General features: G+C 38.4%; 1 protein-coding gene across 2 annotated transcripts in view; it reads right to left on the bottom strand.

Annotated features, from left to right (window-relative positions):
• nr3c2 (nuclear receptor subfamily 3, group C, member 2) overlaps positions 1-16089 on the bottom strand; it is a 144876-nt gene that overhangs the window by 52879 nt on the left and 75908 nt on the right. For both annotated transcript variants that reach the window (XM_036574911.1, XM_036574913.1), the window contains one exon: positions 12548-12675. In XM_036574911.1, coding sequence (XP_036430804.1) covers positions 12548-12675 — 128 coding nt within the window. The remainder of the gene's footprint in view (positions 1-12547; positions 12676-16089) is intronic.

Genomic DNA, 16089 nt, shown 5'->3' with positions numbered 1-16089 from the left:
CACATCCAAATTTGTCTCATATGTGCATCTCTGAGCGTCAGTTCAGTACATGTCACCATCATTCACGCTGTCAGTATTAGCAACTAGCAGCTTCTGGCTTGGTTGAAGGGATGGGCCGCAAGACCCCGCTGCTGAGTGATACCGCTGACTGATGGAGGTGCACTGCAGGCAGGGCTAGTGAATGCACAGGACTGGCTAGCGGGCTGCTATGCTAAAGTCTAAATCGAGGCTAAATGCTATCATTATGCTGAGAGTCTGGCGGTTCCTTTGGCTCTCTCAGTAACATTAACTCAGTTTGTAAGTGACAACACAGCAGCAGATGAGTGAGTACTAAAAGAAGCAGCTCAGCCCTTCAGGTAAGTGGCTCCGTTAGCATGTTTTTCTTACCAAATGCTGCCGCTACAGATTCTGCCATGAGCATTTTTACTACTGCATGTCTTCCCACACCGCCAACGCGTTGTTAAGTTCTGTCTACTGGCGCACACGCACGTGTCAGAAATTGCTTTGTGGTATCGGTCGTATATATTGGTATTCCCATCACTGATGCCAATACTGCCTTTAAGTACCAGTACCGGCGCAGACACCAATATAGTATCGGTATTGGTGCAACACTAATTACCACAGACAATAATTCCAGCATGTTTCCCTATACTTTGAAAAACACTAACACTTTTAACACAAATCAATGGGGAGCTGCTGCAGCACTTGCCCATTGACTTCTACAGTAACTGTGCTTTGAATCAACTGTTTTTCTGTGCTTCTCAAAATACAGGGAATGTGATGGAAATGATGTCTGTGATAATCAACAATATGCTACATTTTTTTTCTAATCTGAGTTAAAGTAGAGAAAACCTGTTAATTCGTAATGCACTTATAATCCATTGGGAAGTTGCTTCAGCATCTGGCCACTGACTTCTATTATAAACGTGCTTCGAATCAACTTTTTTTTCCGTGCTTTTCTAAATAAAGGGAAAATATGTTGGAAATATTATCCGTGGTAATCAACTACATACTGTAGATGCAGCAGACCGAGACTAGGCTGAAAAATGCTGGGCTGTTCCTTTAACGTCTTCAGAATTAGAACTGAAGGACAAGACAGTCATGAAGGACCTTAAGCTTGTGTGCAGGCCCTCACTTGACCAAGCAGTAATTTTCCAACTAAAATACACATTAATTCCATATATTTCCAGCGTGATTGTTTCAGTGCATCCCATCGAAGCCCAAAAGGCAGGCCCTGCAGCTAAACCCTGTGTGGTTAGAACTGCCTCGTCTCCAGCAGCAGCCAAATTCCATAATGCATTGTCATTATGAAGGAACAGATGCTATTTTGGTCTGCAGACTGAACAGCTGTAGAACTGTGAGCAGATAGGGCTGCAACACATCACACTGCATAGAAGGACTATTCAGCTTCCACTGAAACATTACACACACACACACACACACACACACACTCATGCATGCACGCACTCACACGCACAGGGGAATTACAGTGTTGATCCTGGCAACCATCCCACCAGGGATTACGCTGTGGGGAGCTGGGTTGGACATGCTAGGGTATAAAGAAACCCAAATAATATGCAGCCTTGCAGTATTGACAGAAGATAAGGAGCAATTATTAGTGAGTACTGAAAGGCCAAAATCCATAACCTCCAGTTTTTTTTTTTATGATCATTTCATTTCACAGTCCTTTGTAGTCATGTTATCATTCTGTAGTCGCTGCCCATATTTGGAACTTCATGCAGTTTTTGTTAACAGTTTATTTTAAGGTCTGCTTTTAACAATTAATTATTGAAAGGCCCAGAAAATAGAACCATGCCATTTGTAGGCAAGCTTACAATCGATATAAATGTGTTTATATGATGTATTAATAAGGTCTTTTTAAAGTTAGTTATTGACTGTTTGTCAACTAATGACTTAAATGTTAAGTAATTATAATCTTTCAGTTGTAAGCATACTTCAGATGTCTTTTTGTGATAACCAAGGGACACAAACAGGTGATAATGATCTGAATTATCTGAATTCACAATGACCAAACATAAGGGAGTAAATGTGGTGCACTAGTTTACAGTAACTTACTAATTTACAGTAACAATGTTTTCTTACGTTACAGTATTTCACTGTATTCTGGTATAAAGACTGGAAGCTAACATCTTAGGACTTATTATTATTTGTAAGCACTTACTAAAAGTATGCTTATTAAGAATGAATACGTCCCACCTTATATATGCCCTTATCTATTTAGAGCATTGTTATTGGCTCGCTACAAGCTCAATAATAGTTAAAAGACAAACCTTAAAATAAAGTGTTACCCAGTTTTTTCTGTAAGAGATAAATGAATGGCATTTGCAAAAATCGCCACTTTTGCACCACGTGATAAACAAAAACGTTTTCGCTGTACATACATTTTCTCCCCAAAATATCGCTGGATCCTCTGCATTAAGAAGCTGTGCAAGAAATGTGAATATTGAGACAACCCAGCAGTCCTGTGCACTGAACTGGTAACGTCATGAAATACCCCACAAGCTTTGTCAAATGTGCTGGATAAGATGCTTAGGCAGTACTAGCCCACATTCTGAGTAGCTGGTGATATAGAAAAAGGTTAAAGTACAGTATTAGAGTACAGAATAGAGTTAAAGTACAGACTTACTTTCATGCAACATCATTTTAATGTGCAAAAGTGTTAACTTGCTCATGGTATATATATATGTAGCAACATTCATTAGTAATGTACTGAAATTAATTTCAAGACAAACTTTGCAAACAAGCCGAATCAGAAAAAACTAACAAATATTAAAACTAGTCTACATATCCTGAACTTAGTAAAATCACTTAAGTGTATAGGCTACAGCATGTGCCATGAAAAACATTCTCGACAACAGACAATTCCATTATTTTTAGTTATGCTTTACACTTTGGCTCTGTCATTTGTGAATTGTTTTGCTGTACTTTGCGTGTTACGTGAGATGTCTTGTTTTCAAGTGGTATGAAATGTTGTATCCCCTCTTGACATTATATGAACAGTGATTACAACTCCCTTGTCTAAAAACCTATGAAATAAATACACATGGCTGGCATTTTCACTGTTGATCTGCTGATGCTCAAACTGTTTGAATGCATCTGTGCTAAAAAGATAAAACAGCTTTTTATTTACTATTTCGGATTTTCATTACCATTAAAAACATTTTTAAAGAAGATTTTGAGACTTTGTTGTATGTCTATTAATTTTTTTTTCAGTCGACAGTTTTAGGTGGCATTGCTAATACTCGTTACTCAGATTACAGATCTCCTGTTATAGATTTAAGCATGCTATAGTTTTATGTGAATTATTTTTGACTTATAGCTCATCAAAACAAGCAGAGAAATTAGTTCAAAAGTGTGGGTTCTAAATGTTCAATCTATTCCACATTTGTGTTTATAAGTAGAAGAGGACATATTTCATTATAATTTGAATTTAATGAAAAATGTTGTTTTACAGTCTTGTCTTGAAATGAGAAAAAAAAAACATTTTGCTACATTTCTGTCTTTTGAGTTTGATATAAATGTAATTCATTATATAACTAAATAGCTGGGCAGTAAATAAATTATGTAATTACATTTGAATAGTACAGCACAATGACAGTAATAACTCTAGACTGTTAAGGAAATGCTTCACCTCAAAAGGGCCCAAAATGGTGGCGTAATTAGAGCAGTTTACATAACCTTACTCAGCAGTCTAGCAGCTGAACCTGGAGCTGCACCCCCACCCTCAGGTAGTGCTTCAGAAAGCCAATAAGCAGCCACGTCCTCCCCTACGAGTAATTGTATTAAAGGGATGTAAACAAGAATTGAATAGGTCGTTTTTAACCATTTCTCTTCCAGTCTGTGTTCATGTGTTATCATGGTCTAAGTCAGTAGCTTGTTTAATGAGCAGAGACGCTTTTGCCTTTGAGGCAGCAGAAAAGTCTCCCTCTGTGGAAAGAGGCCGCGGCTGACAGAAATGAAGCGTCGGCTGGATTATTTCCCCGCTGCACTGATGCTTGTGTTCTGCAGTTTTCTCATATTTTATCAGCAGAAGGCCAACCATGCTTTATTCTCCTCCACCAAACACCTCTCACTGCCTCTACCTCTCTCACAGTCCTTTATCTCTCTCTCTCTCTCTCTCTCTCTCTCTCGCTATCTCTGTTTCTCTTCATATCTCTACATTCCTTTCTTTTTATTGTCTTCTTCTCCTTTCACTTTATTCCTTTCTATTCATCTTTATCTTGCTTCATCTATTTCTTTTCTATCTTTATCACTCTCTTCATGTCTCTCTCCCTCACTCTTTTCCCTTTATCTTTCTCTTTTCTTTCTCCTCTTTCTTTTCTGTTCTCTCCTTTTTCCTGTCTCTCTCTGCCTCCTTCTCTCTCTTTGCATGTTTCATTCCATTTTGTCCCCTCTCTCTCTGCCTTTTCTCCTCTCTCACTTGCCTATTCTTCTTTCCTTACTTCTCTATTGCTGTCGATCTCTCTATCGTCGACTCTCTTTCTCCTGCTTCCCTCTGCCCTCTCTCTCTCTCTCTCTCTAGCTCTCCATTTAATATCTCTCTCACTTCATCTCTCTCTCTCTCTCTCTCTCTCTCTCTCTCTCTCTCTCTCTCTCTCTCACTGCCTTCTCCCTCCTGCTTTTGCTCTGTCCCACCCCCCCCCTTTCTCATTCGCTTGTTCTGTAACTAGGCTGAGGTCAGGTAAGGTAGAGGAACACAGAGAGAGAGACACAGAGAGAGAAAGAGAGAGAGAGTCAACTGCATCTCCTTTGTCTGCACTACAGCAGACTATGGCCTGGGGTGTTCTGTTTAAAGAAACACTTCACCATTAAATAAACGAATAAAAGAATGAGTCAATGAATAAATAAATAATTGACAATGAAACAATGAATGAATAAATGAATGAATGAATGGATGGATGAATGAATGAATGAGATGCTAGCATGGCCGCTAACATGGCTAACAATGAGTGGCATTATCATTACTGACTTTCATTCAATATTAACAGCAGTAGCTCCACGGGACACAATGCACACCTGAGAGAACGCTTTCCATAAACACACACACACACATACACATATGTTGGTCTCCCTATACTTGGGAGGACCTCTGTGAACTTCTGTGTTACTGCAGCCAAGCAATTCTACACCTGCACCCAAACCTATCCTGAACCTTCACCTCACTAACCTAAAGGCAATATTACAGCTCCTAGTTGTGTAAGTTGTGTAAGATCTTTCAGGATCACGGTGACATTGTTTACATTTTCTTTAAAGAGCAACATCGATAAAAAACGAATTTAAAAATAATGAAACCAACAGTAAAGCCTTCCCTCCAGCTTCTCTCCAAAAACATTTTGGTCAGTGTCATATTTAAGGCTCATAACCTCGGGGGACAGCATAAATCAGATATCATTTTTTTTTCATTTACTACTGTTAGCTAACTTGCTAATACTGATTAGGTGCCTATTTCGTCCTTCCAGCTATTATCTGTACCTCACTATTAGAAACTTCAGTGCTAGCTAAAATCAGTGCTAGCCTATGTAAGGTTAGCTTTTTTGGAAAATGTCTTTTTATTGTTGATGCATCCATGATCAGGCTGTTATTGTTAGCACTAACTTTGCTCTTTAAGAGGAGAAATACACTACCACGCAGAAGCTTGTCATTTTATATACAATAATAACTCTGAATCTATAATACAATATACATTAAAAAATTATAATCCAGGCATCAAAAGGTAGTTTTATCTGTTTCATTCAAAATCTTTGTATCAAATGAGAAATAATACACTGTAATAATTATCTATGTAGATTATTTATTGTCAAGTTTTCTGCCCTCAGATTTGATCACTTCTGAAATTTGAGGCATACTGGATATTAAATTTATTAAGACCTTATTTATTTATTTATTTATTTATTTGGTTAGTTATTTAGTACGTTTGTTTGCTAATAACAACCTGAAAACTGTGATGTTGCACAGTTCTAAAATTTAGAACGTTTTGACCTGGTTCTCCCTCAAAAACAGACAGTATTAATGATAACAACAGGAGAATATTAATATATTAAGTATATATTAATTGTAAAGACAATATGTATTTCTCAATTATGCCTAGAAACATTCATAATGTCCTCTTCAGGCTTGACTGTGTGTGTTTTTTTTCTCTAACATATTACACCTGCATCCTGAGCATATAACCTTTTAATCCTTCACAGCCCAGTAAAAGTGCAGCTGACCTCATGCGACCTACATCTGTTTTGTAAAGTCATCGTACAGAGCCTAAAGCAAAGCTACCCTCAAAGTTTAAAATAAACTCCTGTACTGAGTCCAGTTCATTAGTACTGCAGCCCCTCCTGGGGAGGAGAGATTGCTTTACGGTGGAGGAGTCACAGGCCCTACATTCACACCACACAGCTGTGACTGAATTAAGTCTTAAAAAGCTTGCAAGAAACAAGCAGTAATAACACCTCAACTCCCTCTGCAACCTCTTCTGCAAACTGCAAAGCTCTTACCAATATCACAATTGTTCTCATCATATTAGAGTCACTACATTTCACTTCAGCTGAGATACAGACTGACTGCTTGGAAGCAACATTTAAGGGAAAATTCATGCTTTTTTATAATTTCCACATGATTAAATCAGTAAGATGTATGGACAGTCATTCCGAATGGTTCGATGTGAAGTGTGTTATTCTAGAGAAACTCCTTCACAGTAGTGGTGATACGAACCGGACGTCTCATGCGTTTAATGGTTATGAACATGCTGCCTAATGCCTGAGACATTTTTAAGATCTGGTTTTGGCCTTAAATGCAATGCAAAATACATACATGGAGGAGATGTAAACGCAGGCCATTGTAAGACAAAACAGCCCACCTTCCAAAAACAAGAAAAAAAAATCATCACCGTCAAAAGAAAAACAAGTGTTTTTTTTTCCCAGGAATGGCCGGACTACCAAAATTTCACCAGGAGCGCATCGAAGACTCATCCGGGAGGTCACAAAAGAACCCAGAAGAACATCTAAAGAGCGGCAGGCCTCACTTGCCTCAGTTAAGGTCAATGTACATGATTCCACAATAAGAAAGGCACTGGGCAAAAATGGCATCCATAGAAGAGTTGCTAGGCGCAAACCACTGCTGACCAAAACAAAGAACACAAATGCTCGTCATTTGCCAAAAATACATCTAGACGGCCCTCAAGACTTTTGGGATAATATTCTGTGGACTGATGAGTCAAAGGTGGAACTTTTTAGAAGACATGAGTCCTGTTATATCTGGTGTAAAGCGAAAACCGCATTCCACCATAAGAACATCATATCAACAGTCAAACATGGTGGTGGTAGTGTGATAGTCTGAGGCTGTTTTGTTTCTGGAGGACCTGTATGACTTGTCATAACAGATGGCACCATGAATTCTGTTCTTTATCAGAGGATCCTGAACAAGAATGTCCACCCATCAGTTTGTGTCCTAAAGCTCAAACGCAGTTGGGTTATGCAGCAGGACAATAATCTAAAGCACACAAGCAAGTCCACCTCTGAATGCAGCTGAATTAAAATAATTCTGCAAAGAAGCGTGGGCCACAATTCCTCCACAGCAATATAAAGGAACAAATACTTGATTGCAGAGTGGCACAACCAGTTACTAGGGGGGCAGTTACTTTTTTTCATATGGATAATATAGGTTTTGAATAAATGTTTATCTCCAATAAATAAAATGATCGTTTACTGCATTTTGTGTTTACTTATGTTGTCTTTATCTCATTTTAAAATTAGTTGGATGACCTGAAACCTTTAAATGTGACAAATTAGCAAAAATAGAAGAAATCAGGTAAGGCGCAAATACTTTTTCACAGGACTGTAAAAAGTTATAAGACAAGTCTAGGTTCATTTTGGATAGTAAATAAAATGGCTATACTTCTGTTGTAGACATTGCGACCCCTGGTTCTTGTCGCCACCACTGAATTCCTCTAATTTTTCAAATGTTCTGCATAATTAAATGGTTAAGATGTAAACACAGTCATTCAGAGTGGTTTCATGTGAAATACTCCATTCTAAAGAAACTTATCAAGAATTGTTCACACTGGTGGTTGTAGGAACCAGACATCTGAAAATGCTGTAAAAAATACCCCCAAAAGCTAAATTTCAGAAAGTTTTTACATGAAATATCTATGAAAACATTGAGAAAACATGTAGAAAACTGTACCCAAAACAAAGTTGTGTTGTTGTTTTTTAGATTTACCACTGATTTACATTCAGATCTAGTTCACTAGTCACTGAATTTGTGTTAGACATTTCAACCTCTGGTTTCTGTCATTGCCACTATAAAGAAATATGAGGCAGTAAGTTCCTCTAAAGTGAACCATGTCACATCAAAACACTCTGAATGGCTGTAATGACATCGCAGTGATTTAATTCCACGGAACATTTTCATAATTGTAGGAATTTCCCTTTGAATATATTTAATTACATACATACATTAGAGTAATACAGTAAAGTGAAAGCAACAACGGCCAACTTCTCTAAGTACACATTCTGTGCGCTGCAAGACATGAGTGACAGGGTGCATCTGGCTGAATATGTATGTTTCTGCTCATTCACTGAGGCTCTGGCAGCTTTGAACAGAATTTACAGCTTTTCTTCCAAAAACCCAAAACGAAATCTGAGTCAGCAAGTTTCTCTGCAATAACAATTTAACATCAAACCACTCTGAATAACTCTACATCGCAATCATTCGATAATGCAGAAATTCTGAAAATTGGTAGAATGTTCACTCATCCATTACAAAAATATGTTGTTATTTAATGTGAATTAAAAACTCAAAAATGCAGATTCTAAGCTTTGAACCGATCCCCTATTTGTGTTTGTAAGCAGAACAGGAGATATCTAACTACGATCTGAGTCTGTTTATTGTTGCACTGGAAGTGCACACTGAAACCTGTCCAGCGTAATTGAAATTCACTGTGAAACTATGGAATTAACTGTATATTTGCATAATTACACTCACATAGCAGTACAGCAGTTATGAAATGTGAAGGACCAGATGTAATATGATGTGCAGTGTTACATGGTTGGCTCTGGTGATTCGTACATCTATTTGCATGTGTGTGTGTGTGTGTGTGTGTGTGTGTGTGTGTGTGTGTGTGTGCGTGGTGTGTGTGAAAGTGTTTCGGCATCCAGACACAGGTGTAAATGAGTTAAGTCAGAGCCTTAGACAACACTCCTCAAACCAAAAGGAGAGAAAAACCTGAGTGAAACGTGCAACGTGCTCCTGTTCAGCTGAGAAGGCTGATGTCACACATCTCTACACATAGTAATCACTACACACCAGTGGTATAGCTGGAATTTCATTTTAAGGGGCATTAAGCATTAAAACATCAGTATAGTGAGCATAACACCCACCAGCTAAACAGCTTCCTTATAGCCAAGAGCATTTTTAAATGGGGCCAGAAGAACAACACTTCATTACAACGTATACAAGTTTTACTGAGGAATGACAATAAAGGCCACCACTTGATCTGACTTCAATATTAACCACACCACATGATTGTTTACCTCACACTGAACTGGTTAACATCAGTTGTAACGACTGACATCATTCCACAGTGGGTAAAGGCTTATTAAAGGACCCATATTTTCTCCTTTTCCTTCATAATCAAACAGGCTGCTTTTTAAGCTGATATATGTAAATGAGCTCTGTTGTAACTGGCTGCCTCAAACTGCACTTCATTCAAAAAGCTGTCCAAGCTGAAACACTCTTTATAACTTCAGCATGGAGAGGCAGGGCTAAACTGTCTGTGTGTGACATCACAAAACAGAGTAACTTCATAACAGGCTGTTTTCTGCATCTTACTTTGCTGTATGGACTGCGGAGTGAATGCTATGTTTTCAAACTTTACGTTTACATACTATATTAAAGCCTCAAAACTATAGGAACTATAGGAACTACAGGCACAGCTCGTGTAAGTTCTCTGCATTAGGAGAAACAGTAGAACAAGCTGCATTTGAAACAAAAAAGTCTTTCTATGTCTTTTTGCACAACCAATGGCGTTAAGCAGCCATGTGAACGTTGCCATGATAGTATGTGCCCAAAATCTGTGATGATCTAAGGAGAGCTTAATCAATCTCTTTTATTTACTTAAGGTGAAAAGCATCACAAGAATAAAAGAAAACAGCACACTTGAACTTGCACATGCACATGACCTTACATTTTGTGCTACTTTCATTTGCAATGTAGGAATTTTTTATTACTTTTCTTTTAAAGTGGGTGGCTTAGGCTCCCACAGCCCTCCCATAACTATATCTGTCACACACACTAAAGCTGAAAATAAAGAAGATATTTTTTATGTAGTTTTAAAGATGATTCTACAAGATATTTAAAAATTTAATGGAGAAATATTCTTAATGTAACTTAATAGAATGAGATTTTCTTCCAAAGAACTGTGGACCATTCCTATCGGCCCATTCATCATGACATTTTTTATATAGCGCAAAGGACAGCTGATTTCAAATGTTTTCAAACCTGAGAAAAAAAAGAAGTCTTGATATGACAGTGATATGAAGACATCCATTTTCTTCCACTGATTAAGCTGAATCAGACATTTATCAAAAATATGGAAATCAAACTCAACCAGAGCCTAAAAAAGCACTTTCATTTCGTCACACAGTCAGGACACTCCTACAGCTCCTGCGCCTCAGAAAGCCTGCATGCTTTTCTTCAGACAGATTTTGAAGCTCTTTCTATCTGGCTGTGAGTTTCTGCTCTGTGCAGTTTGTGCTGGTCCGATTGCTGAGTCAGCGCTTTAGCTTGGAGCTTTTCCTCAGAGACTTGAGCAGCCTGGCGCTCTCGCTCCAGCTTAGCTTGAGGTTTCGGCCAGTTGGGTCCTAATGGTGGGGTTGCACTGCAATATGCCGCTGACCTGCAGGCTCCGACCACAGCTTTCTCTCCAAAATGGGTATAAATTATCCTACAGGCCATCGTAAAAGCCTCTCTAGAGACAAACATATATTTCTTTCCCAGTTCACTAAAGCCTTTAACACTATTATATGAAAGAAACCCTACGAGTGTATGCTTTTCTTTCATCGCCATATAAGTAATAAGTCTTGGACTGTATAGTGGTGATGGTGTACACTGTTAGTGCAGAGTAGGATGTCATTAAAAAGGAGTTAACATACTCCTTAGATTATTGGATACTCTCTGCATTGCTCATGTGCAAGCAGGGTGTGATCCACTACGCTGGCAGCTGGCTAAAGTGGGGTAAACACCATCTAATTAACCTAATTAAACCCCTAATTAAAATGTAGTTCAACTACAACTTGATAACTTAATGCTAGTGATGATAATGCATCTGTTCATATATATTTGATGTGCCACCCACACAAACATATGCTATTCATAATCACAAGACAATGTGCTAACTACCAACATCATTATGAACATTTAAAGGGTCTCTCCAGCCAGACTAGGGAAACTACCCTCTGATGATTTACCTTGAAAGTGGGAGGAATGTTTGAAAACCTACAACTGTTTCAGGAGGCTGGCTGTTTGAAATGTTTTTAGCTTCCAGGCAACTTCAGCTACCTGTCTTCCACCTGCATTCGCAAGCTTGTAGAAATACAAAGAAAGAACAAATTTCACACAGCAAACCCCAAAAATCCAACAAAAAACAGTTGTAGTTTTTCAAAACAGTTTCCCACCTTCAAGATACATCATCAGAAGGGGGTTTTCCCAGTCTGGTCAGAGTGCCTTTTTAAGGCAGGGGTCATCGTTTCTGGTCCTCGAGGGCCAGAGTCCAGCATGGTTTGGTGATTTCCTTGTTTAATCACACCTGAGTCAACATAACAGTTAGTTAACTATAGACTTATTATTTGATTTTTAATGCAGTAACTATACATTACTTAGCAACTACTATGAATTCTTCAGTATCTACTTTAAATTACTACTATGAATTTCAGCTACTATAAATCATTCTGTATTGCTACTAGTAATTATTTGCTAACTACTATGAATTATTTAATAGCTACTATGAATTATTCAGTAACTACTATACATTATTCAGTAAGTAGTATGAATTATTTTGCAACAAAGTTTGAAGTTATGAAAGTATGTTATGTCCAATAACATTTAGTATTATGAATTTTGATTGATATTATCTGATTTTTTCTACGATCTTAGCAAAAAGGGTTCCATACAGTACCAAAAGGAAAGGTTCTATGGCTTGTAACAATAGCACAACCCTTTTGGGCACTACATAGAACCTTTTTAAAAGGTTATTTTAAGAATTATATACAACAGAATCTCCATTTAATCATGCAATGAAACATCTAAGCATTAAATAGTTCTTTGAGTTATGATGGTTCTATATAAAACAGGGATGTTAAGCAGGGATGTATGTGCTGTACTGAGGACCTCCAGGACTGGACTTTTGATGACCTCTGCCTTAAGAGTATGTAGAAAGAGTACTTGGTACCTTTAACGTACAAAAAGCAGTCATAGCCAAGTTGTGACAACACTCAAAAATCAGACCACAGAGCTGAAATGATGAAGTTAAAAGCTTTACCTTCCACTGCTCTCTTGAAGAAGACTTTGCAGCTCCCGCAGGTGACCACCCCATAGTGGCAGCCGGACGCCTCGTCCCCACACACCAAACACACTTTGGCTGTGGAGGACGAGTGCCTGAGCGACGCGCTGCAATGAGAACACACAATACACTTCCTTTAGCCACAGAGTGCAAAGCTATTTATAAACTAACAACAACATTATTATTATTATTATTATTTTGTTGCTGTTGTTGTTTTTGTATTTATAAAATTCTAAATATGTTTAAAATAAAAAAACATTAACAAATGTATTAATCACATTAGTTAATTAATTAATTAATTATCTCCTAAAATGGAAGAGCTCATATATCGTCCAACACATTAATTGCTCACTCTCATAACAAAAATTTTCACAATTTTCTTAAGATTAATTAAAAAGCCTTCACATTAATAACTGATTAATAACCCTGCCACCTAAGGGGTTAAGCTGCAGTGACCAGTAAATAAATAAGCACAGATGGACTGAACAGGGTGTGCAGAAGTCCTTTAGGGTTAACCTCAGGACTGACGAGGGAGTAAAAACAGTCAGCAGTTTATTTTTGAGAAAGTTTGGCCTAATGACTGCAGTATGAGGCAAGTGCGCAGTGCATTTCTCTCACTGTTACTAGGCACCCAAAGGGCTCAGCATATGCCAGTGACTCATAACGTATGCTTCGTCATTTAGCTTCAAATCATGAGGTTTTCAGGGGTGGTCCCCTGAGCACAACTCTCAACCAAACAACTCCCACCAGGACCTTTAAGTGCAAAACAGGCCTGAAAACCAATGGCCGCTTGGAACCAGGGGAAAGCACATACAGAGCAAATAATATAACAATAATAAAATAGCAACAAGGCTGAGCGAGAGGAGAAGATTTTACATCCTGTGTCCTCCAAATGAAATCGAAACAGTCCAAAACGAAAAGAAAAACCCGAGGCGCGCACTCCAAAATAGTCACGCTGACTCTGCAGAAATCTGATTAAATCAGGCAGCGAAACCTGACATAGTCCGAGCAGGCAGAGCGCTGCAAAACCAAAGTCACCCCCTCAAAGACACCTAGGCCATCAGCCTAAAACAGCACAGCCTAATGTAGGCTCATGGAAAAAACACATAAAACAGAACACCCTGCTAATATAAAAGCATATCACTGACACTTTATTTTCCTCAAATTTTGGGTACGTATGGGGTACACACTCCACAGTGTAACCATGTAACCAGACAGTCTAGCTATTACACTGAAAAGCCCAAAATATTCTTGCTGTTAACAAGCTATTAGTTATTAAAGGGCCCTGTATAATGGAAAACCAAATTTCCCTCGCTTCTTTGAAATAAAGGAGTTTAATGTAATATGTAAACACTGTTAAAAGTTTCAAAATGTACCATTCACTACCCAGACCCTATGGGCCTCTAATGACCAGGTGGTTATATGGCGTAAAAAAGCAGTACAAAGACACACGAGTGTTTCATAACACATATCTTTCTATGAACCAGAAGTGAAACTGTATCTGGGCTGTAAACGGAAATAATGATTCTTATTACAGTTGTACTGGGCCCTTATCGTCTACTTTACAAGATTTTTCCAATATAAACTTTCCTGCATAAACATGTGACATTGCAGTGAAGTGCAAGTTTGTAATTATCACCTTTTCATTCCGAGCAATTTTCCAGTTGTGAGACATTTCACTACGTCGTTTATCAGCTTAATACCTATTTATAGCTGTAATGTGTTTCGGGGTAATTTAGCTAAACTGTCTTGGAACCCGAAATAATTACCTAATACTTTGTTGGTAGTTTGTACCTAGAACTCAAGAGCCTGTAAATAAAAACTTTACCAGCATATTAACTCATTAACATTGTTGATGGTGCCCTATAGCGTATCTACAAATGCTATTTGGCTTATTGCATAGTAAGGCTTATTATTCAGTAACAACAGGGACTTCAATGCAAACCGGCTGAGCTGTTCTTAGGTTATAGAAGCGTGCAATAAAACCTTGGGCCTGCCAGCCGGCCCTGGCCATGTAATTTTTCAGTTCTGCATCTCATTTAGGTAAACCGCATAAAATGTATGTTTTAACTTAGTTTCCCCACTAATTGGGACTCCTTCCATCAGATCCCACAAGGCATATACTCTTCATGGGTACCCACTTATGGATGGCTATGGCACTGCTGGGGTCCAAACTCACAACATTCTACTGTGGTGATAGTTTAGTCTGTTGCACATCTCAGGAGCCCCAGACGTTACTCAGATTTGTGTCCTTTCATGTTTAATACACTGTAAAATTATTTCTTGTTTTAACCTTAAAAAGTAATGCATTAAAATGTGGTGCAAATGTCTAAGTATTTAGGCCAGCATCAGGAGGTTATGAGTTTAAACCCCAGAGATCCCACAGCTGTTTGCCAGCATGTCTGGAAGAAGAGGAGAAACTGTCTGGTGGGATTGTGAGATAGAAAGAGTCCCAGCTAGTAGGGAAACTAAAACTAATGAGAATTAGGAGAATTAAGCTAAGACATTTGAACTGGGTGAACTGGGTGTCCTGAAGTTAACTCAAGAAAAGCAGTGTAGTGAGCTAGCTTATAATCTGAAGTTGAACTGACCTCATTTTTTACAGTTTAAAAATACACGCAACAACAGCATTAAGAAAACACACTGTTAAAAAGAGAGAAGAATATATTAAATCCAGAAACAAACGCTTCTTTGCGCAAACCTTAAAGGGTTAATTTATTAATGTTCTTCAAAGGGGATTTGGAGGGATTCTTGTCTCTCTAAAAGCAAAGCCACATATTATTACCTTTTTACTATAAATAATATTCATCCAGGAGCTCAATACCTCCAATTGGCTTTATTCAATTAATTTCATGGTTCTGGCAGAGTACCTCGCCACCTCCCTCTCTCTCTCCCTTTGCTAATGAGCTCTCTCACCCATCATAATCGATAGTGCAGGGTAATTGTCTGCTTAACATTCTGACAACATCATGCCGTCTTAACTAGCCGTCTGCTCTCGGAGGCACGCTCTGCTCAGCGAGGGAGACGACATGCAGCGGCTCCAACACAATCCAGCGAGCTGATCTAATTCCGCCGCGCCCATCTAAACACACATTCAATTTGTTAGCTGCTTAGCTCGTCTCTGGCAAGGAAGGTGATTGGTGGGCCCTAAGAGCCAGTCAGTGTAGCGACGCCAGTGCATGATTAAAGGAATAGTTTGGCGAAAAATCAGATTTGCACAATTTTCCCTCTCAGCTCAAATATAGTCAATCAGCCAAGATATGTTTGGTGTCTGAATTTTGCCTCTTTAGGTCTGTACTGGAGCTATGAGACTAACAAGTTACAGAAGCTTATGTCTCATCAATTAGGGTCATGCAAACAAACCTAAATCATCAAACACTTAACCTCAAACAGTGTCGAGTTGTAAGGTAAACAGACTTTCTTATGTAGTTTCTGACACGTGACATACTTCTACGAAAACGGACAAAAGGATGTACTCTAGGTTTTGAGATGGCTGCTCCTACAGTTTTTTGCTATGCAAC

Source organism: Colossoma macropomum, unplaced genomic scaffold (genome assembly GCF_904425465.1).
Source record: "Colossoma macropomum unplaced genomic scaffold, Colossoma_macropomum, whole genome shotgun sequence".
NCBI classification, from domain to species: Eukaryota; Metazoa; Chordata; class Actinopteri; order Characiformes; family Serrasalmidae; genus Colossoma; species Colossoma macropomum.
The sequence above is the reverse complement of the archived record's forward strand: the minus strand, read 5'-3'. Positions and strand labels throughout refer to the sequence as shown.